Raw genomic sequence first — 24,351 nt, 5'->3', positions numbered from 1 at the left:
CCGTATTCTCAAAATGAGTTTTTTTCTCATTATCTGAGCCAGAAATCCCCACTTCAGTAGCACTTAAATCAACCAAACTTTCCAGTTTCATTCCTATCTATATTCTGAAGGTTTTACTGAGGGGTTTGTTGATATATCATTCCTAGCCTGATTTAAAGAACATTTTATTCCTAAACACATGGTGAAAATTTTTATTTTTTATGGCTCTTGAGAGTATTTTCTGATTTATGGAGTGATAAAAAGAGATATTCAAAATTCCCACAGTAAAAACCTTTGACTCTAATATGTCAAGAAAATAAAATAACAGTTTTGAACCTGGCTTCATCAAATGTTCAGATTTCTGTTCTGAAAATGTATGAAACTTAGCACATATTTAATTAAGATAATGCATCATTTGCATTATAAACATGACATTTCAGAAAACTTGTAATACAATAAATAACTGTCTTAATGTAAATAATCAACTGGGGAAGTTTCATGGTGATTTCTATGTGTTAAAATCTTTACCCAATTCACCTGTAGTGTCTCCCCTTAATTAGTGCATTTGGTCAATTTTGTGGAAAAACTGTTTCTTTTAATGGATTTGTTTTTTAAGGTTATTTAATAAAAGCTTATTCAAAGGCATATGAGACAATTTTATTTCTGTTACACCAAAATATGCCATATAAGATCTAGGATGAGTATTTTTTATTCATTATCAATCAATCTGGCAATTATTTTTTTGATTAATTCATCTTGATCAATTCTTTTTTTTTCATATTCCCAGTGACATGACATCTTCATATAGCTTTTATTTGTCCTGTTAACAGCCCAAAACCCAAAGTTATTAGCACATCTTTATATTTGAGAAACTGGAACCATCAAATATTTGGCATTTTTGCTAGAAAATTACAGATTCATTTTCTGTCAATCAACTAAGAAATCGGCTAATTGTTTCAGCTCTGATGAGATCATTAACACAGGTTCTGTAACAGGCTCTTACAAAAGCAATGAGAAAACAACATTATCCTGACAGGTTGTTTCCACTCCTGCTCTCCAACAATGTGACACAGTTACAGCATTGTTTTCAAAACTTCATGGTTTATAGCAGAAGAATAAACTAGCTTCTATTCTCATGGAGAGTTGTCTGTATTGAATGGTTTGGGTTGTTTTTTTATGGTTGTAAAAAACCATCTACACCCCTTCTGATCTATTGTTTGGCAGGAAAATATACTTGTTTGTGTGTTGGCGTCTTTGTTCACGTCAGATTTCTGATTGAGCGAGGCAGCATGCAGAGGTAATGTGTTGATCTTGTTGTTCTGACGTTCCAAACTGTCAAACAATAAACCAGACACAGATTAGTGGAAGTCGGAGGCATCATCACTCCCGCGTTTTATTCATGTTTCCTGGGAATTTTGACAGGTCTATTACTAGTCACACTGAGTGCTCGTAGTCATGATTCATGCACATTCTACTCCTCCAAAATGATCCTTCGAAAACAGCAAGTAGAAAAATCTGTCCCTGCGTGAACACTTTGACACAGATTATGTAAACTTTACAGATTTAATATTGTAACAATTTATAAAATCATCATCACAAAGTGCAGCTCTGGAGAGAAAATATGAGCTTTTGCATAGAAATTGCACCGATTTACACCCGTCAAAAATATATCAAAGAGATATGACTACGAAGCGTAAACAGATCTCTATAAAAGCAGCATAGAGATAAGCCCTTACTTCATTAAGTAGTGTTTGGTTGTGTCCAAAAGTGAGCGAAGCCCGTTTTTTTCCTTATTGCTTTGCTATAAAAGAAACAATAAACAGCACACAACACTGCATATGACCACTGAGAGTACAGTGCAGTTATCTAAACAACTGAAATCCAAACTGAAAAATCATTTCAACTGATAAAACTGAAACACGATATTGTGCATATTGTGATTTAAATGTCACTTGTAGTGACTTTTTTGCAGAATAGTATCAACTCTTACCAACTGTCCTATTCTGTACGGATAACAAGGAGTAAAATAATATAAAAGCAGACTAATCCCTGGCAATCAGAGTTAATAGGCACTTTAAAAGTACAGTAGCTCATAAGCTGACAGTCATTAATATACTTTATATGAAGGTCATTGTATTTACACATGTCAGCCTGTGTAGGTACAGGCACTCTGCTTCATTAGATCCTATAAACTAGATGGAGAAAGCTGGTTTATAGTCTCCGTACACAGAAAGTAAGATGGCAGTTTTTCCAAAAACACAGAATTAGGACATGCTACCACTGGAGGACAATTTTATGTCCCACTCCTGAGATTTGCACAAAGTTCATATTGCTTTGTATTTTTCCAGGCCAGTTACTAGTTGCTGCTTTTTTTCCTTCCTGTGCTAGCAAAGTGCAAACATAGTATTCAGATATGTCAATTAATAAAACAAGCTAGGAGCAAACCACTTGTCTGCACCGTTCTGCTTCGAGAGCTTTGATTTAAAAGATTGCACATCAACTGACCATGACTTGGTACATTTTTAAAATTTTCCTGGGTCTTCGTAGACTACTTTTGCAAATAAATACTTGTCGTCCGACAACAGTCTTTTATCGTATTTCATACTGCTAGTGTTACTTGCATTCCCTAACGTAACAGCATATTTGGGAAAAGAAAATAAGACCAACAACAATTAAAAAAAGTAATAACAAAATCACACAATTTCTCAAAGGGAACAACTTACCAATAAAAACCTAGCTGAACTATTACTTGGTGTATATTTGAAAAAAAAAAAATATGATAAAACTTGCATAAACATTTGTCTTTCCATTTCTACCTAAAACCGTTTTCATCTTGCTGAAAACACTTCACTTAGCGCTCCTCAAAACATTAACACCACAGACTTAAATAAAGCAGAAAACATAAAATACTTGGGTAAAAACAGGTTTTGGGAACAAAAAAGCAAAAAAAGAACACAGTCATTGAATTTGCCATCTCTTCAGCCCCCCCTCAGCTGCCACAGTGACATCATGCTGACGTGTTTGTGACATCGTGCTGATGCCCTCCGTGGGAGCCGTCCAGCTTCAGGGGAAGTCGCTTCCATCATAGATTATGGGCCTCTCCATGGTCAGATGGTAGAAGACTTTCTTGGAGATAAACCTGTTGGAAGAGGGTTTCTGATCAAAGGAGTGCAATCCGATTAACTGAAACGAGACGCTGAGGCACAACAGAAAGCCGGTTTACAGGCTGAATGCACACACACACACTCACATACATACATGCCCAATAGTGTCATGAAATGAATGCAAAGACAATTATTGCTGCCGCAGTGAGTCTGGAGGAAGTTGAAAAAAGGGAAGCGGAGGAAGACAAATGAGAACTACTTTACAAATATCTTTGAAATCATGTGTCTGTAATCCACCCAAAACAATGCCTGAGTAGTCATTAGCACATTTATTCTGCATCACACGGGTCTTGAACTCACAACCTTACAAGAGGGTTCACAGGGAACGGAAGCGCCGAGAAGCGCAGAGTTATGTTAATCAAGCTGAAGCCTAGCTGTTCTCTGTGTCTGTCTGCTTGTGTGTGTGTGTCTGCTCGTGTCTCTTGCTCTGTTTAGACACAACTGACAAATATGTGGAATAAGTACATAATTTAAAACCCACGATCAAAAACAGCAGTGACACGAGGCTGTTTCTAATAAATAGAGTGGATGGATTTTGAAATGTGATTGGGGGGAGGGACTGGGAGGGAATCAGAGGAATTAAAACTCCAGGAGAACAGCAGGGAGAGAGGGGAGGGAAGTCAAAGGCGTTCGTGGGATGCATATTTTATCATCTTATCAGAAACAGATAATTTATATCATATATAATATATCATTTATATGGTTTATAGTAGATTATCAGTGTGTTTTCTTGCCAGATTTGCTCGCGGCACGCAGAGAAAATAGACCAGACGCCGAAACTATCGCTGAAGATTGCGAGCCGACCACGGAGCTCCGTGGCGCGTCACATCCTATACGAACAGCCCAATTGATTTACATGGGTACCGAAAGGACAAGGGCAGCGCTTCTCTGAAAATCACGGCCTATGTGAACCCACCGTTAGACATGCATGCATGGGAAGGTAAATTTCCTGGTAGGAAGAATAATAATATTGACAAAAACAAGAGGGACCGGCAGCAGAGCTGCTGGCCGGCCTCTAATAAGAGTTAAAACACTTCCATAATTCACAAGCTTCTCCCACTCAGAGGAAGCGTCAGGATAAAGACGCTGGACATCAGGAGTTCCATACCGTGAGAAGGAGTTGTCAAAGATGAGTGTGTAGAAGCCGGGGTTTCGGACTTTCAGCTGTCCCTGAATTGTCTCTTTATGGGAATTGCAGCGAGTCAGAGGAATCAGGACCTGAGAGAAGAACAGAAACATTGGTCTGAAGTGAAACTCAATGCACAGATGAAAGATTCTGCCAGAGGTAGCTGAACAAATCTCCCCTCCGCCGGCTTATCTATCTATAATCTCGTTTTTAGACATTTATGTTACCTTACATAACCGTTTTCTGTTGGACAGCAAGAATGATCAGTATCATAATAACTGTAATATATTGTAAAATCCAACACACTTTGAATTAAAAGCAAATTTTGAAGAGAAAAAAAAATCTCACATTAGGAAATATTGACAAGGATGATATATGACACGAAAGGTCATAACTCATTTACAAACCGTGACATTTTATGTGCAGGATGTGTACCTCCACCTGCTGAGCAACACTGGCAACCTGCAGTGGTTTTCCTCCGTCAGTGATATTTGAAAGATCAAGCAAATAACAAAAAACTGCAGGGGGCGCCCATGACAGGGTCAGTCCATTGTGCCTGGTAACAACTTCTGCCTTTGCGTCATCGTCTGTTTTGAAGTGGCTTCAATTTCTAACAATTCAACAGCATTGCCTCCAGCTTTATGGCGTATATCAATTTGAAATTATGCAACAACAACCTTTCCCTTCCTGGACTTTGTCTCACAACACATTGGTCTTCGATGAGTGCATCTACCTTTGACTGCTCCACATGAGTGTCGGTGGATTCCCTGTAAACCACACTAAAGGAGATGCTCTTAGGCTCTGAGGAAAACACCCAGCTGATGCTTGGCCCACAGTCACCCACGGCAACGGTTATCACACTGTAACAGCTGGACTTGATGAAGAGTTCCCTGGAACCGTCACCAAACTGAGAAATGTCGTCAATGCTGAGAGGGACAGCCATCCTGCAACAAGAAAACAAATTCATTTTAAGATTGGTTTTAATACAAGGTGACTCACATTAAAGGGTAACTTCCATATTTTTCAACCTGGACCCTATTTTCCCATGTTTTGTGTATAAGTGACTAATGGGGACAATACTGGACCAATTTAAAAAATTGTTGTCCCCTTTAGTCACTTAGACAAAAAAACATGTTACCCTTTAAGTACCCCAAAGGTCAAGACTCACGTGACTTCTCCTGATTTGAGAAGGTTGATTTCTGAATCCTGAACAGTGGGAACGTGCTCTTCTGGGTCATCTGGGGTCACATCTCCTGTGCCTCTGCAAAACACAAGACGCACAAAGTAATGTTTTATTCTAGTTTATTTTTGAATCTGATGAATCTGTCAATTATTTTCTTGATTAATCAATTAGTTGTTTGGTCTATAAAATGTAAGAAAATGGTGAAAAATGTTGATCAGTGTTTCCCAAAGCCCAAGATGACGTCGTCAAATGTCTTGTTTTGTCCACAACTCAAATATATTCAGTTTACTGTCATAGAGGAGTAAAGAAACCAGAAAATATTCACATTTAAGAAGCTGGAATCAGAGATTTTTTCTTTCTTAGAAAAATCCTCAAACCGATTAATTGATTATCAAAACAATTGGTGATTCATTTAATAGTTGTACTAATCGATTCATCGTTGCAGCTCTAGTATATATAACTCTTCAATGATAGTGATTAATTCAGAATGTTAATGATCATTTAACTACAAAAATACAAAGTATCCTGGTGCAGCCAACATACTATGGGTATAGCTTTCTTTCAAAAATGTCTTGGTGATGCACTCCATCATTCATCATTATGCATTTAAAGAGGAATATGGATTTTACCCATGCATTTTGCAGGGTTTATCCCGTTTACTTAATTTCAAAAACATCAAGCTTAACATTAATTATGACATTATGACATTCAATCTAAGCACAAGTTCATTCAGTGTAACCTCATCTTCCTCCCAGTTAATTCTGAGGTACATCTTTGTACATTGTACATTTTTGGCGCATAAATTCTAGGATGACAGCAACGACAGAGTACTTCTGCACATGAACTTGTTGTAAACATTTCCATACAATTGACAACATAATGGTAACACATGAATGCTAGTTCAGCCTCTTTCCAGCACCCTGTCCCCTACTATTCGACACCTGGTAAGGGGCAGAAATATGTGTGCTGAATCCCCTCCAGGTGCTATATATCGGAGATCTTATTTCTTGGGGTGTATTGTGATATCTGTGAGGTGTTGAAAGAAAAAAAACAGCTCAAGTTGCACCTACTCCAGAGATTCCTGCATTCGAGCAGCAGCACATCTGTATTCATTGTGCTTTTTAAGAGCAGCAGTGGGATATTCACAGCAGGTATGCGCTAGCTAGAGAGAGGGGCCATGATGAGTATCTCCAATGATCTGTTTGTTGTTTACAACTCTGAATGATAAAGGTCAGAATGGACACATTGTTCCTTTCTAATTTCCTCATAATACAGAACTACTTCACTTCTCCATTTCCTACTTCCCACCTTTGAAAGTGCGAGGAGTTCAGTTCAGGGTACATGACATGCTCTGATTAGCTAACATGACACCAGTACACTTCATGTATGTAGTTGTCACTCTTCTTTGAGCAATAATTGACAATGGAGCCCTGGACGTTCATGTGAGTGTAACCCCAAGCTCAGTACTAAACTGCTGTCGTCTCTTGTGACTGTTTGACCTTCAACTGAGGAATCTGACCAAAGGACAGAGTCACATACTGACTCTGGCTGAACCAGGTCTCAATCCCATCCCTCTGCTCCATCCCCAGATTAATATTTACACTCACATATCCAGTGCTCCTGGAGGCCGTCGGTCTTGTTCTCCCTCCAGGGAGCCTCCTGTAGTCTGAGAGGTGGCGTCACTGTCGTAGACGCCATTCACTTCCTCTTCTGTGATTATGTCAAATACTCCGTCGTCAGACCTGTTGGTGGGGTCTGAAACTGGGAGGAACAAGAATGTATGAATTAAACTACTGCACCATTGGACCACTACAAAGTATACAAAAACTTATTGCATGTAAAATAAAGAAAAGAGCTAGAAATTCATGTTTGAGACAGAGAGGGCGAGCGGTAGAAGAGACCGTTAGCGCGGTGGTGCTGCGAATGAGAGGCCATTTTTTTATTTCTGATTGTTTCACGGTGGTTACGTTCTAAAGCACACATAAATAACCTTCAAACACTCAACATTTGATCTACTGTGGAGACATATGCTCTTTGTTTCATTTCCCTCCTCTGTATTTCATTCATTACATCCAACGTGCATCAGTAAATACTATGCTAGGGCTGTGTATTGGCAATAATCTGGCGATATGATACGTATCATGATACGGGGGTTACAATTCAAAACATTGTGATATATTGTGATACTATAAGTAAGGCGATAAATTGCAATTTTTAAAATCTAATTTTGGGAAACTGTCATAATATAAAGAACACACTACCATTTTTTTTATGCAATCATAACAGTGGCATCTGTATTTGCATTTATCACAGTCCCTGTAAGATCAACATCACAGCACTACTTTGAGAGGACACATTGAGAGGGTGCATATCTTTGCAAATGAAATAAAGTATACTGACTGAGTTCTATTCATTAAAAAAGGATACACTGTTTTTGAGAATTGATACAGTAAAACAAAATATAATATCACGATACTCGATATTTTCAATATTTTCTTACACCCCTAGTCTATGCAGCAGTAAATGTTTATTTCTATATATACTGTATATATACACTCACCGGCCACTTTATTAGGCACACCTGTTCAATTGCTTGTTAACACAAATAGCTAATCAGCCAATCACATGGCAGCAACTCAATGCATTTAGGCATCTAGAGGTGGTGAAGACGACTTGCTGAAGTTCAAACCGAGCATCAGAATGGGGAAGAAAGGGGATTTAAGTGACTTTGAACGTGGCATGGTTGTTGGTGCCAGACGGGCTGGTCTGAGTATTTAAAAAACTGCTGATCTACTGGGATTTTCACAAACAACCATCTCTAGGGTTTACAGAGAATGGTCCGAAAAAGAGAAAATATCCAGTGAGCGGCAGTTGTGTGGACGAAAATGCCTTGTTGATGTCAGAGGTCAGAGGAGAATGGGCAGAGTGGTTCGAGATTATAGAAAGGCAACAGTAACTCAAATAACCACTTGTTACAACCAAGGTATGCAGAATACCATCTCTGAACGCACAACACGTCCAACCTTGAAGCAGATGGGCTACAGCAGCAGAAGACCACCCGGTACTAGCAAGGTGTACCTAATAAAGTGGCCGGTGAGTGTATATATATATATATATATATATATATATATTTATATTTATTTTTTTTAAACATATTTTTTATATGAAACCGTCGGGAACACTGAACTGCAGGCTGACCAGCAGAACTCGTCTAATGTCATGTTACCTTTTCATACGTCAGCGGACTAATTTGCCTAATCTTTGCAGGTCTTTAGACCGCTATGGAAACGCAGGGCTAAAGGAACCGTTTTGTACCTTTAAAAGTAGTCCCGGAACTAAAATTATCAGGAACTTCTTGGTGGAAACCCGGTTTAAGCCTGTACAAAATAGAAGTAGTGCAACATTATGCAGCTTTCCTTTTTCTTTTTACAATGACAACACTTCCCCTTTTGTCTAGTGAACAAGAATTACTGTATATGGCAAAGGTTTCTGTCCTTGTTCCTCAATATGACGAAGTCAATCTTATCACTTCTGCTTACTGTAAAAATTCCCTATTAAGTTAAAGCACATGTGCCCGAGAACTACAGGAATCAACGTTAGGACCACATGTGCGGTTGTCAAGTTAGCCTGTAGTAGTTAGCATGTGATTTTCTCTCACCTGTTACCCTGGGAGTTGGTTTATACGGGGCTGGTTCAAGAGGTGGATGAGGTCCAGCTCCCGGTGGAGGAGGCGGAACGTCTGACGGACTCAGCTCCGCCTCTGTGAACCTCTCCACCACCGCGCTGTGTTCGGTGTAACAGTCCCTGCAGCAGCGCTCCTTCTTCCCACTGTACTTGGTCATCACAAAGTTGTTGCTGCAGTAGTAGCAGAAGATGCGACCACAAAGCCTAAAATGATTAAAGTATGAAAAAATAAATGGGTTTTCATCTATGTTAGACCTATAAGTTTGTTAATAAAATATTTTTGATGTCTTGCATTGATAGTAGTGATACTATGTAGTCTGAAAATCAAAATAATTTGTTTTTACATTTATATTGAACACACTTAATAGATCCCACTTGTATTTACTTATTTACATGGTGGTTATATATTGTATGTGTTTGATGGACATATTTGTACATATTTCTTATTTAATATTAATTCATTACTTATTCATTTATTTGACTATACATATATTGTATTATACTGTACACTGTAGCATTGTGTACTTCTTATACTTCTTTATGCTTATACATAAGAGCAACTGTAACGTCCCAATTTCCCCTCGGGGATCAACAAAGTATTTCTGATTCGGATTTCTGATTCTGACACAGTAGACGGTGACAGGAGCAACAGTGTACAGTAAGCCCCACTGAAAGCCCACCTGCAGTGATGTCTGCGCAGGAACCAGGTGAACTGGCCCTGGCAGCCGAGGCAGTTCGTGGCCTCCTTATCCACTAACCACCAACGTTCATCCGCTCGCAGTCTCTGCTCAAACTCCAGAGCGTCCGACTTCTGCCACAGAGCATCTTTGTCCCTGATGTAATACACAAAACAAAAGACAAATGTATTCGAGTTTAATGTCATTCAGTGCTGTCTCAACTAGGAGTGTCACGATATACTGGTATTGACAATAACTGTGATATTTAAAAATGAAATATTGGTATCATGTTAATAATACACATATTGTGTAAATATTTCAGCACCTCTTAAATCACTTTATATATACAGTTATGGTTACAGACTCTCTCTCCACCTCCCTATATTTGTATTTTGAGTGTAAATTTATATTCCAATAAAGAGACAAAACACACAATTAACGAGATGAATTTGACAGATAGCATTATTATTATTTTTGTTTAATTTCTATAAATATCATGATAATATCGTTATCGTGAATTATTTCAGCCACGATAATCATGTAGTGAAAATCTGATATCGTGAAATGCCTAGTCTCAACAAATCTTGGCCCGGGACTGAAACAAGTTTTTTCCCATGGATGAATTCATCCTAATTGCTGTTTAGAAGTGATTTCTGTTGGATGTTAAAACATATAACTCAATGGTTTCAAAGCTGCTCCGGCGGGTGATGGAAGCCAGCTACACTGTAAAATAATCCTCACTAACCCTGTGATGTTAGCTGTGGTCTATATGGTGTATTTTCCCACTTCATGATCTTTGAATACTGAACAAATTTAGTCATGTACTTGGACGGAACAATATGTACAGTACTCGACACCGGGAGTAGCTTCATTACCCCAAATGATGCCGCTGAGAAGAACAATGAAGGCATGCATAATACAAAAGAAAAAAAGACTGAAATCATGTGGGCACATCCCAAAGGAGTTGACTGAATCACTTTATGAATGAGTATGAAACCTTTTGAGGCAACAGTGGTTTCTGAATCCAGTGAAAGATGATGGATAAAATTCAGTGGCGTCTCTTTACTACGCTTCACCTGTCACATTGGCCTCTCAGCATTACCTGCTCTCTTCTCTGTTCTCTGCAAATGATCTCAGCATTCAACCAAGCCTTTTCCCCTGATCCTGCTCCTCACATGTCATTTTCTCCCATTAAATGTTACGTATAACAACATCAGAGAACTGCTCTTACTGGAAGAACCAAATCCAGACACACTCCCCAGTGGGTCTATCAAAGAACTGGCAGCAACCAAATATAACAAGGTGGTAGACATCCAACGAGAAGAATGAACTTTAACCCCTTTTCTCATCAAGAAACTCTGGAAACATACAGCCTTGACCCTGCTGACAGGTGTAACAGTGACGGGTCATACCTTATAAGCTCAATGAGCCGTTCTTCAAGGTTGGTCTTGGTTCTGTTGAGGTCATCGATCTCTGCAGTCATCTTCATGCTCTGGCTTTCTTTGTCAGCCTCAGTGGTGTTGAGTTTCTGCTTCAATTCCTCGCAGACCTTATGCACAGCCGAGTGTGCTTCTTCAGCTCTGAAGAGAAGGAGGTGCGAGGAAAATGAGTCAGTACCTCTTCTTTTACACCAAGATGAAAGTCACAGGTGTCACTGGTCATAAACGCACCTGGTTACTGCATCTGTCAGTTGCTGAATCTCGCCGTCACTCTCACGAATGGTTGTTTCTGTTTTTGTGATGTGAGCGTCTTTCTCGCCCGTTAGCTGCAAGTACTGCTCATTCACAGCCTTTATAACACATTATAAGAACATGCATACATATACCCATTAGTAAAACATTTCAATAATTTAAACAATTCCATTTTTGTTCTTAAAGGTACAGTGTGTAGGATTTGGTGGCATCTAGTGGTGTGGTTGTAGATTGCAACCAACTGAGTCGCCCTCCGTTCACTCCTCCCTTTCCAAGACTGCCCTAACGTGAGCCGGCGAGTGTAAAACCGTGGTCACGCCGTTCGCCTCGCTCAGAGGCCATCCTCACCATAATAACACTACTTTAGGAGCAACGGAAGTCAGACAGCGGCTGGCGGTTCCACGGTTTTGCACTCGGCGGCTCAAGTTACCTCAGTTTTACAAGCGTGTCGGAGAACTACGGTGGCCTTCAGGTAATGTAAAAACGTGAAAGGCTTTCTCTAGAGCCAGTGTTTGGTTTTTCCATTCTGGGCTAGGGATGCACCGATACGGATACTGGATCGGATATCAGGCCGATACTGACTCAAATAGCTGGATCAAATATCGATGACAATGGGGCTGATCTATTCAATTCTATTTCATGCTGTGAAAAAAAAACAATTACAGTATAATGGCAGGGAAAACACAGATTTTCATAAATTGCATCAACATTTTGGCAAATTCCACACTATTACGCGTTTTACAGCTGATTCCATTTTTATCATCAGATTCCACAGTTGTTTTCCGTATCGCTGAAATCATAGGCCCTGGATATGAAGGGCTCATTCTAAGCTAAAGAAAACACAATTCTTATTTTCAGGTGATACACTAATGAAAACATAGTTATGAATATTATATTCCATTCCCCCAAAATGCTACACACTGTTCCTTTAAGTTGCTCTCAGTTCTGCTGGATAAATTAATTTCAATACATTTCAAGTGCTGCACTATAACAGTGCTGATGCATCTAGAGAACATATAGAAACAGTAGAATCCAATAACAGCATTTGTAGTGACCCAGCCTCAATTAAATCTTCCCTCAAAATCAAATCCTATTATATCAGTCTATGAACACATCAAACCAGAGAGGAAAAATGATTAGCACCATTACACTGCAGTGATTTTGTATCTATTCTACCTTCTGCAATCAAAGAAAACTGCTCAGGCAATCAAGGTGTCTCATTATCAAAAAAAAACAAGAGACCTGAAAAAACTCTTATAATCATCTACTGTTAATGAGTGCTAAACAAACAATCTTCCTGTTATTATGTCCCATGTGGTGCGCAGCTTCCTTTTCTCCATCCCTCCTGCAAATCCACTAATGATAAAGCTGCTGGTGTGACTATGTATAGCATGTTGCACCTCTGACTGCAATCTATCTACAGTCTTCTCTTAATCATATATGGCTGTCTTCACTTGAAAAAGGGAGTACATCACACATTTTTTTCTGATGGTCTATTTCTATATAACACCATTTCTCGCTCCAAAGATCATAGAACAAATTCGTCCACCACCATGTATCTACTTATTATGTAAACATCAATCACTGTATTTGATGCTTAAAGGACACCGACCTCTAGTTCAGACACTTTGGCCTGCAAGCTGGACACGTTATTCAGCTCCTCCTGCAGCGCGGCTTTCATCTTGTCCAGCTGCTCGTTCACACTCTGAAATATGAGAGAAACATAAGAGGAGAGAAATAGGAAGAGGCCACAGCCACACTAGCGGCTCTGGGAGGCTGTAATTAGACACAGCGGTGCTTTGAACTAAATGCCAATATGCTTATAATGATAACGCTAACGTGGTGTTGCTTATCAGGACTCCCTAAAAATGTGGTATTTCACCTTGATGGGCGTGGTTTGACAGGACGTAGCAGTGCGCGCTTGAGCGTTCAGTTTCGCTAGCTTATTCAAAGTGTGACTAGATGGCACTATGCGAGCCGATGAGAACGCACATCAGGCACTCAACACTCAGCGTGACCCAGGATGTAAGGCACCGTCCTCAGGTGAAATACAAAGTATTTAAGGAGTCCCGTTGTGAATCAGATATAATCTTTACCATGTTTACCATCTTAGTTTAGCATGTTAGCATGCTAACATTTGCTAATTAGCACTAAAAACACAAAGTAAAGCTGAGGCTGATGGGAATGTCTTTAATTTTGCAGGTCATAAACCAATGTATTAGTGAAGTATTGGACAAAACAAGGCTTTAACCTGATGATGGCGCAATCTGTATCTGGACCGCATTTGGAGCTGGTCAGGCTGGCATTGTGATCTGATCTCAGCCAGGTAGAAATGCAGCCCGTACAGCGTGACCAAACTGACTGACTCACCTTCATCTGGACCTGATGATTCATGCTCTCCGAGCTCATATGGAACTTGGTGGCCTCCATCTCCTCTCGACTAGTGTCCTTGACGCTCTGCATTTGGTTCTTGGCCTTGTTCAGCTGCTCCTGGAGCTCTGTGATAGTCTCTGGAAGTTTCTCCTTATGTGTCAGCTCCTCTCTTAGTTTGGTATTCTCCAGCTGTAGTTCTGCCATGCTCTCTTCTAGTCGTTCTACCTCTTTCTCCATTTCTTTATTCCTGGCAGCGTCTCCTGCCCAGTGCTCTCTGGCCTCCTCCTTTTCTGCACCTAACTTACAGATGGTCATCCCAAGCTCCGCCATCTCTGTGTTCGCCCTGTGTAGACCCTCACGTGTCTCGTTGCTCTCTGAGGCTAGCCTGCTATTTGCTGCCTTGAGGGTGGACAGCTCTTCTCGGATGGCAGCCGCAGAGATCGACAGCTCGGCATGGGCGGCTACTTCACTATCGCGCTGTTCAATCAGAGCCTCTTCTTTCTTTTTGCACTCCAAAAGCTCTCTTACATGCCTTTGATTCAGTGCCTCCGTCTGGGCTTTAAGATGCTCGGTCAGAGTCCTGAGCTCATCTCTTTGGGCCGCCGTCACCTCCAGCTGTGCTTGCGATTTTAGCTTTTCCTCCTCAGACCTCTGCACACGCACCCTGAGGTCCAGGATCTCTGCCTGTAGCCTGGACACTTCTTTCATGCACACCTCCATCTGGCCTTCAAGTTTGCCCGTGACTTCCTGGTTCTCCTTTGCTTGGACCGCGCTCCTCTCCAGCTGGGATTTCTCCATCGCCTGCTTCTCAGAGAAAACCCTTTCAATCATTTCTATCTGTTTAGCACAAGCGGCTTCTGCATCAGCTTTGGCCATCTCAAGCTCCTTCTCCCTGGCCTCAAGAGATTCTAACCTGGACTGAAGCTCAACAAGGTTCTTCTCTTTACTTTCTAGCTGGGTCTCTTTGGCTTGGAGGTCTTCTTTAAGGCTTGCTTCATGCTTACGCGATGCTCCTAAGTTCTTCTCCAACTCTCCGATCTGCCCGTGAACACTCTTCAGGTCAGCTTGCATGCGGCTGAGAGCTGATTTCACAGTGTCCTGCTCCTCTCTCAGAGTCTGGTTCTCCTGCTCCAGCCGCTTTGACGAGGCCTCTGAGAGGTTTGCAGCCATGGTGGCTCGCTGCAGACTCTCATCCAGCTTGCGGTTCTCCTCACGCAAGCTCTTCTCTTTTTCATCCACTGTCATCTTGGTGTCATCCAGCTGGCCGCGAAGCTGTTTCTCAGAAGCTCTTAGAGCTGCTAATTCAGCTTCAAGCACAGTTCTGTTTTCTGCCATCTCCTTCTTCAGCTCCTCGGTTCTCTTCACTGTGGTCAGCAGCTTCGTATTTAGCTCCATTAAATTGGCGCACTGCGTCTTGTAGTCTTCCATCTTTGAGGCTTGTTCTTGGAGGTCACCCTCCAGCTCAACAATGTTAGTGGTCAGTTTGTCCCTCTCTGTGGTCAGGCTTTGGTTCTTGGCTTCTAGCTGTTGTAGTGTCTTGCAGCTGGAGGTAAGCTCTGCCTCTTTCTTCTTTAGCTGCTCCTTAAGGGCAGTGATTTCTGCTTCTAAAGACTTTTTTAAACCACCAGCACTCTTCTGCATTTCATCTTTATCTTGGTGTGCACGTCTTTTCACCTCCTGCACCTCTTTCTCCTTCTCCTCTAGAGATCTTTGGAGGTCCTGCAGTTGCCTTTGTAGGTTGCTCGCCTCCTTCTCTTTCACCGTCAAGGCCCCCTGCAGCTTATCGAGGGCACTGCACTGTTCCTCCACTTTCGCCTCCAACCTGGCCTTCTCCTCAGACGCAGATGTAACTAACGCTCCGAGTTTTGTTTCGCCGTGCTTTGCAGCTGTCTCCTTGACTCTTAGCTCGTCCTCTAGCCTCTCTGCTTGTCTCTTCTTCTCCTCTGCCTCAGCTACAGCTTCCATCTTCCCTCTCTCTGCCTCTTTCAATCTGTCCAGCAACTCGTGTATCTTTTGAGCTGAATCAAAGTAACTGGTTGCTTGCAGGCCCTTCTCATTCAGGACCCCGTCCAACTTGGCCAGGAACTCTATGTTCTTCCCCTCAGCAGCCGCCAACTTTTCCTGGAGCAGTTGTTGTTCAGCCTCTCTGGCTTTTTCCCCATTCCTGAGTGCTTCCACCTCTCTGGACAGGGCCTCTTCTCTTCCCTTCAGAGCCCTGAGATTTCCCTGCAAGTCCTGTTGCTCCTCTTGGGCAGCAAGGGACACATCCAGCTGCCTCTGGAGCTGCACGACTACGCCCCTGAGCTCAGCAGACTCCTCGTCCAGCTGCTGCACCTTATCTAGGAGCTCTCGCTGCTTCAGCTCCGACTGGTCCAGCTCCAGGCGAAGGTCTTCAACTGTGCTGGCATCTTCGGTGCAGGCAGGTAGAGACTCGTTGAGGTCATTCAACAGACTCTGACCATAGTCAGGGCTGGAGGGGAACTCATGTGCTTGCTAGAGGGTTGCGAGGGAAACCAGAGGAGAAGGGAAGGAAGAGTGGTGAGAATCATGCGATAAGTTTAAAATGATGATAAAATGACAGGATGCTATTAGTATGTTACCTGGGAGTAGGTGCTGGCCAGACTGTTAATACTGGAACTGCGACTGGGTGGTTTCCACATGTGGCCAGGTGAGTTTCCCAGTGTCCTCCTGTTGACCAGAAAATAGATATGATACTCCAAAGCAGGTGCAAAGGAATGGCTGTATTTATACACACTTTCTAGATATTTTTTGTAGTTTTTATCTGCTCTACATGTTGTTTTCATGATTCGTCTTGTTTGTTACCTTGCAAAAGTGGGCCAGGAGGCATCAAGATCGTGACCTCTGGAGGCCACATCAAACTGGACCTCATTGAGTTCATACAGGTGATTGATTATGTCAACACTAAGGTGGGGCTTCAAGAAGGGGCTTCTTGCATAGTACCAGTCACTACGGGAAGAGAGGTGAGGAAGAGGTTACAGAAGAACATATTGGAACAACTAGAAACAATAAAAGTGGCTAAAAAAGGAAGTTTTGTCCCATACTTTCACACACATTGACCAGAAAAGGGTTTATGGCACCAAATGACAGCTGTATTTGTTTATTTCTCCGTTTGGTACAATACTACATTGGGGCTCTACATATAATGCAACTACAGCTAATACTACTGACTACTACTTTAACAGAAAGGGAAAATGCTGAAGTAAAACAGCACAACAGAACATCAACATTTGGTTCAGTGCAAATAAGGAAATGAAATGCCCATTTCTGGTAAAAGTGTTTACTTGTAATCCAAAAATAAATGCCGTTCCATTTTTCTAATCAGTTTACTTGCATTTCAACAATCATTCTTCATATCTAAATGAAAAAAAAAAAAACATTTCAAAGAGGCTTCATTGTGCTCTGACAGATTTACCTGGTGACTCTCATGTTCATCAGGCACTGCTGCAGGGTGTCAGCCAGTCGCTGATGTACCAGGGAGTAACGGATAAACGCTCGTCCTTTCCCCAAAGATGTTTTCAGCTATCAAAGTAAAAGAAGACATTGTTTTACACAGACCTTTAGTCAGTGTTAACTTCATAACTCAAACTGCAGGGATATCCCACACGTCAAAAACTACAAAGTCGATGAAAATATATTATTTAATCTAAATGATCATTTTAATCTAAGTTGTTCAAGAAGTAATGCTATAGTCATGCAGTTGGGGGATATTTTAAATGTAACAAGCACTATTTTGCCATTTTTTTCAACCAATTATTTAAATTAATAAGAAGAAAGAAGATGAACAAAAAAACATAACATGTTTCAATTACATGTTGCTTATACATATGTTACTGTTACAAGGATGAAACATCAGTTCCAAGAAAGTTGATTTCTTGGATGTGTTTTTGATTTCTAAGCAGCAATATAAAAAAGTAATATGACTCTCTCTATGGCTCTTCATGTATGTTAAAGGGGTAGTTTGAATTATTTGAAGTGGGGTTGTATGAGGTACTTAACCATAGTCAGTGTATTACCTACAGTAGATGAAGGTCAGCACGCCCCCAGTTTGGAGAAACAGACAAGAGTACCGACACAAGAGCAAAACAATGTGCTGCTTTATCTTGCTGTCAGACAGCCGTTTCTGATGGGGAACTGAACTAAAAGTAACACTTATCTATGCTCTCTTCAAAGCAGCCAGACACCGTTGACAAAAACAGTAGGCTATAGATAAGTTTCACTTTCAGTTCAGTTGCCCATAATAAAATATTCTAAATATAGAGTACACTTAAACAGATATCGATTTTTTAGGTGGCTAAAATACGTTTTGCTGCTGCCCCCGTCCACAGCAGTACATTACGTTGCTTCTGTGTGGGTACTAATGTCTGTTTCTCGAAGCTGGGTAGACTAAAAACCGTCATCTACTGTAGGTAATACACTGACTATGGATAAGTGCATCATACAACCCCACTTCAAAACGATCCCTTTAACTTGTGTCATGTACTATGAGAGATGAGAAAGAAATTAAAACCCCTATAGGAGTCATTGTGGGTGGACGGCAAAACAGAGTCAACTACCTTCTAATGGTTTAAGGAGTTATCTGATATTATTAATGATCAGTATATAATCGGTGCTCAACTAGTGGTGTCCTAATACCTCAGTGATGGATTTAACAAAGCGGATCCCATCATTGGCTCCTTTGATTTTAGCCAGACACTCAGTGAAGTATTCCCAATAATCCTTCTTTGTACCAAGAAATGTGGTCTTCTCCTTCTGGTCGAACTGAAAGACAGATAAATATACACATACAGTTGGAACAGTTGAACATGAGTTATTTTTTTGAGGCATGCCATTAATTATCTATGTGGGATTCACTGGGTCAGGTGTGACAATATAAACTAAATCCCACCTGTAGCAGGTACTCCAGTTTGTAGGAGAATTTGTGCAGGTTGGTACTGTCATCTGTGATTGGCTCCCCACTTTCCCTGAACTCCTTTGCGAGCTCTGCAACAGCCTCTGAAATTAAAAAATTAAAAAATTAAAAAAAGGTCAGGGATTAATGACACAAAGTTCATACAAACAGGTGGCAAATAGATTTACCTAGGAAAACACACACATATAAAGGGTATAAGACACATGTTTCTAACAGATACTTACACAATATACATGTGTTTCAGGCAAAATTAGAAAGGAACAGCTAGTCTTCACTCAGAAAATATATTAGGGAAGGGAAGAAACAGGGAAGCACAAAGGCAGAAAATTGTTATCCTCTTAGAAATTACCTAGTCACATGGCCTAAATTGAAATAAAAAGAAATGAAAAATTGCATCGCCATAAAACTTGTTACACACTCACACACAAACAGCCCTCGTGCCTAAATCTCCAATGCTTTCCATTTTTTCCATTCCTACCCTCTTCCAGCAAAGCTGGTCTGTAAATCAACCACTTGCCTCGTATCCATCGCAAAAACAGGAAAGATACCCGTGACGGGTGCATTCGCAGCACACACTCTCTGTCTCGCTGCATGCTCACTGAGGCTTCAACCACACCCTTTTTACAGGGACATGAGGTCAGATGCACGTTTTCCCAAATTATTAGATGACCATGAAAAGGTCAGATAGTTCCAGGCGTAAAGATTGTACTTAGACTTGACACTGAGGTCCTGACATCATGTCTCTTCTTTCTCCTCTCATCAGTCACACCATGTCAGCCAACAACTGCATGCGTGCAGGCAATCTATTCACACACATTCACAGGACAGTCAGGCACACACACATAAAGCTGACGTACCATGCAGATCTCGGATAATCCTCTGGAGTTGGCTCTCCCCGACCGTAGCCCCAGCAGCCATGGCCCCACTGCTCGCTCCCTGGCAACCAGGGGTCACAGGGTCACATCCAGTCTGCTGAATCAGAGAATCAGAAGCAGTCAGGAACAAAAGAAGGACATGAATGATCCAACATACTGTACTCTCCTGTGGCTACACATGGGCACACTTGATACACAAGACTACCAACTACTATTCAACTGTAATATTTAGTATATATATATATAATATATTTAGTATATTTATCAAACTATGCATCTTTGTTTCTGTAGCATTCAATGACACACTCTAAAACAAATAAAACGTGGACAATGACCCTGATGAAGACCTATGTCGGTTTTAAACAATTATTTGCATGTGAAATAAAGGCATTTTAATTGTGTACAAACTCCACAGTGTGCCTTGGATTAGTTTTGAAAGAGACTTGCATTTTGTACTTTTTTTAGATCATATTTCACCCATGCAATGAGCCCTTCACAAGACTGAATAAGGACAGTACAAAGTCCAAAGATCCAAAGAGCATCTGTAGGTGACTACCATAAAGACCCAGCAGCGCTTCTACTCCGTTGTCTTCAACTAAAAACGTAATTACATTCTTATATAACTGCAACATTCGTAATTAATATATGGATACAATTATGAACAGGGGTGCAAATTCCAGAGTTTTTGGTTTCCTGAAGAGTAATGATCCCAAAGGGGAGATTTGCATTAAGGGTGTAAGAAAATATCACAAATATCAAATATTGCAATATTATGTTTTGTGATACTGTATCGATTATCCAAAACACTGTATAGATTTTTAATTTATAGTTTACATGCAAAGATGAACTCAGTCAATACTTTATTTCATTTGCAAAGAGGTGCACCCTGTCAGTGTTTGTGCCCTCTCAAAGTAGTGCCATAATGTTGGATGTTACATGTACTATGATGAATGCAAATGCAGCTCCAACTGTTCTGATTGCATAAAAAAGTAATTTGTTTTTACTCAGATTTTATGCAGATGGTGGTGTGTTCTTTATACTGTGACAGTTTTCCTAAAATTAGATTTTTTAAAAATTGCAAATATTGCCTTGCTTACTGTATCGCAATATATTGAATCGTAACCCCTGTATCATGATACATATCGTATAACCAGATTCTTGCCAATACAGCCCTAATATGTAAACAATTTGATTACTGTAAGAACAACAAAAGAGTCAAACGTCCTGCGTCTTGAACTTGGGGTCAAGACACTGTCTATGGTTGATGCATAAAGTCTACCACAAAGGGTCTCAAGATCACCTCTGTAAAGATTTGATGCTATATAAAAATAAATTGAATTGAATCTATTAGATTACTGGTCTGTATCTATTAGACAACTGTCTATTGGACAACTGTCTATCAGTACTACTCAGGTGTAATTCATACTGTGCAATATCATTTTCCATTTTGTGCAATTTTGTTAATAGTCTGTTTATTGACAATACTGTATATACTGCTCCTTTTTTATACTTCCTCTATTTAAATGGTTCATATTTTGTTACACTTCGTTTAGCTCTTTTTTTTTTACTGCGTTAGCTGATGCATCTTGTTTTTTGCACTATCCCTTTTGCTGCTGTACACTGCAAATTTCCCCACTGCGGGACTAATAAAGGAATATCGTATCTTATGTGACATGAGCAGAACCTCCTCTACAAAACTAACACATTAAGATCTAATTACTATATAAGTATCAGAAGTTTCAATGGGTTGAAACTGTTGAGAGGTGCTGCTTCAACCACAATGTCCTTAAAACACCAGCACCACAAATTATGGCTACCATATAATAGAGTCAATAAGTCTCTGATAAAGTTTCACCTGAACTGAACATCATAACATTGATAGAGGAAGTATTTATTGCAGGCAGGTTCTGAAATTAAACATTTTTAAACAAAAAAATTAAGAAATTTCAAAGAATTTATTTGCTAATTATTATCTATTTATCAGCAGCCATGGAAATAAAGTAGATCAATTAACTTTGTATTCTTTTCCTGGAAATGTATTAAATTAATTACCAGCTATTGAGAAATAGTGGAATATAATTATCAAATAATGTTTAGAACAAAGTAATTTTCAATACATTTTGAGGTAAATATTGGGGCTAATTTGGCAGTAAATCCAAATAAATTTCAAATAGGTTAACTTGCTAATTATCACCTAATTACCATGAAATTTGCAGACCTGTAAGATGAAGTGTTATAATATATTTAATTTAGGAATTGCTTTTTAAAAATAATATTTCTTAATATAAGGAAAACCTGTCTGACATGGTGGCAGGTGACCTGAAAGTTTTACCAACATTTACCCTGTTATTTGGCAGGTGGCAGGTGCCAATTTCATTCTCTGGCTACAATGTAATTGAGTCAATATCTCTCTGATAAAGTTTCAACTGAACTGAAAATCATAACATTCACAGAGGAAGTAATTATTGCAGTATCTATTGCAGGTATTACTGGTAACTGGATATTGTGTTGTAGGAGGTAATGTTAGTATCTATTGCAGGTATTACTGGTAACTGGATATTGTGTGTAGGAGGTAATGTTAGTATCTACTGCAGGTATTACTGGTAACTGGATATTGTGTTGTAGGAGGTAATGTTAGTATCTATTGCAGGTATTACTGGTAACTGGATATTGTTGTAGGAGGTAATGTTAGTATCTATTGCAGGTATTACTGGTAACTGGATATTGTGTGTAGGAGGTAATGTTAGTATCTATTGCAGGTATTACTGGTAACTGGATATTGTGTGTAGGAGGTAATGTTAGTATCTACTGCAGGTATTACTGGTAACTGGATATTGTGTGTAGGAGGTAATGTTACTGTTTCCTCCTCCTGTGTTAGTTGGCTTTGTGGAAGTAAACAAAGCAAGGTTATAGTATGTGGTTTGCCATCTAACCATAACGTCATGAAAGCGAAACCATGTACAGAAACAACCTACATTGTAACATATGAGCATGCACAATGTGCTAGTTAACGTTAACTAACTAAACTAACTAACTAAGCTTGTTTAAAGTGAGCTAACAGCTAGCTAAGTTAGCTTCATCAGTTTGAAAACAGTTTTACAACACTAACACAACACTTAACAACGCTAAAACTATATGATAAATCACCGTGACAACACCGACAAACGATAATTTAACTAAAATAACATGTTTATAGATAGTTTCTGCTGAAAAAATAAGAAAAGAATAATAACTTTGACGTACTTTTAGAGATATGACTCAAGTCCATAACAAACCCAGGTCGCTTATGTTGTGCACACAAACTTGTTGAAATCGTGATTGACATTTGTGCCATCCAATCACAGAGCGACGTGTAGCCCTCCGACCAATGACTAGAGGTTGGTAGGCGGGATCTTGAAGCTGGATAGTCTGGTTGTCGTAGCAGAGTAAACAGATGTGTCATGTGATCACAGATAAAGTAAGTAAGTAAGACTTTATTTATATAGCACATTTCATACAGGAGTTGCAGTTCAAAGTGCTTTACATAAATACCATCTTCTCTGTGGTCCTTTGTTGTCTGTTGCACATCTTTAATGTATATTTAAAGCAACTGCACCCCTCATACACCATCTATTTTCTTAACAAACAACAACATTTATTTGCCTTTTATGATTTGTAGCCCAAGGCATATGCATTTAGACTAAGCTACTGGAGTTACCCTGCACTATACTCATTTTTAACAGTCTCTTCTGCACTATTCACTTTTTTAATAGTCGTGTATCACAGCTGTTACCTTTCACTATATTCAGTTTTAACAGTTTTCTTCATCTCCTTGTATTTTTATATCTGGTATATTTTTTTGTACTTTGCATTACTAACTTTTTTACTGCCTTTTTACTAAAATGTTTTGCACTATGGAACTGTGATGCTGGAAACTTGAATTTCCCTCGGGATCAATAAAGTTACTATCTATCTATCCATCTATCTATCTATCTATCTATCTTTATGTGTAGCATATACTTAAAAAGTAATATAGTCTGACATTTAATATGATAACACACGGATCATTGGTCAATTTTAGTGATGTCTCATTTCTTAAAGGGACACTCTGATTTTACACTAAAAGATGGAGATTAATACTCGGCATGTGTATGATGAGCTTTGTCAAGTCTAAGAAAAAACCTGAAATCTCAGCTCAAGCTTGAAGGCTACAAATTTAAGAAACCTGAGTTATAAACTGGTATTTACTTATTATTTTTTACCAGACAGGGAGGAACTAATGAAAAGATGCTATTGGTTGCATTATGGGAAATTTAGGATCGTGTTTTTGAACCTTGACCCATATTGCTGCATCAATTGTCACCCTTCTTTTAAAACAAATCTGTTTCCCACAAGTGCCCATACATTATGAAAGTGCAACTTATCCATAGTTTGTGTGTTACTTAAGTTTACGCTATATCTAGAATATTTTCCAATGAAGAACTGAAAGTGAAATGTGCTGAAGTGTTTTTTTCAATGAGATAGGCCTACAATTCACTTTTAGTTCAGTTCCCCGTCGGAAAGAACTGGCTGACACCAAGATGAAGCGGTGAAAATATTCTAGCGTACACTTAAACAAATATCAAATTTTTTTGTGCTGTGTTTGTGCTGTTCTGTTAAAATGATAACGCCCCTCCTTCGGTAGTTAGAG

The 24,351-nt window shown here is 39.8% G+C and overlaps 1 protein-coding gene across 3 annotated transcripts; it reads right to left on the bottom strand.

The window, feature by feature from the left end:
• Window positions 1-1,337: 1,337 nt before the first annotated feature.
• fyco1a (FYVE and coiled-coil domain autophagy adaptor 1a) lies at window positions 1,338-23,061 on the bottom strand. Of its 3 annotated transcripts, XM_037769739.1 has the most exons (19): window positions 22,926-23,061; window positions 19,665-19,779; window positions 18,784-18,890; window positions 18,531-18,656; window positions 17,311-17,417; window positions 16,701-16,844; window positions 16,478-16,565; window positions 13,875-16,370; window positions 13,117-13,209; window positions 11,484-11,602; window positions 11,226-11,393; window positions 9,817-9,969; window positions 9,111-9,340; window positions 7,060-7,213; window positions 5,438-5,530; window positions 5,003-5,213; window positions 4,252-4,361; window positions 3,034-3,118; window positions 1,338-2,967 (listed from the first exon to the last, which is right to left on the bottom strand). In XM_037769739.1, exons 2-18 carry the CDS (start codon window positions 19,723-19,725, stop codon window positions 3,043-3,045), a joined length of 4,536 nt encoding a protein of 1,511 aa, XP_037625667.1. In that variant the 5' UTR covers window positions 19,726-19,779; window positions 22,926-23,061; the 3' UTR covers window positions 1,338-2,967; window positions 3,034-3,042. The 3 variants fall into 3 exon arrangements, with proteins under 3 accessions (XP_037625667.1, XP_037625665.1, XP_037625666.1); XM_037769737.1 differs by having other exon boundaries at window positions 1,338-3,118; XM_037769738.1 differs by having other exon boundaries at window positions 1,338-3,118; window positions 19,665-19,776; window positions 22,926-23,042.
• Between the last annotated feature and the right edge of the window lie 1,290 nt (window positions 23,062-24,351).

Source organism: Sebastes umbrosus, chromosome 5, assembly GCF_015220745.1.
Source record: "Sebastes umbrosus isolate fSebUmb1 chromosome 5, fSebUmb1.pri, whole genome shotgun sequence".
Classification (NCBI taxonomy): Eukaryota; Metazoa; Chordata; class Actinopteri; order Perciformes; family Sebastidae; genus Sebastes; species Sebastes umbrosus.
The sequence above is the reverse complement of the archived record's forward strand: the minus strand, read 5'-3'. Positions and strand labels throughout refer to the sequence as shown.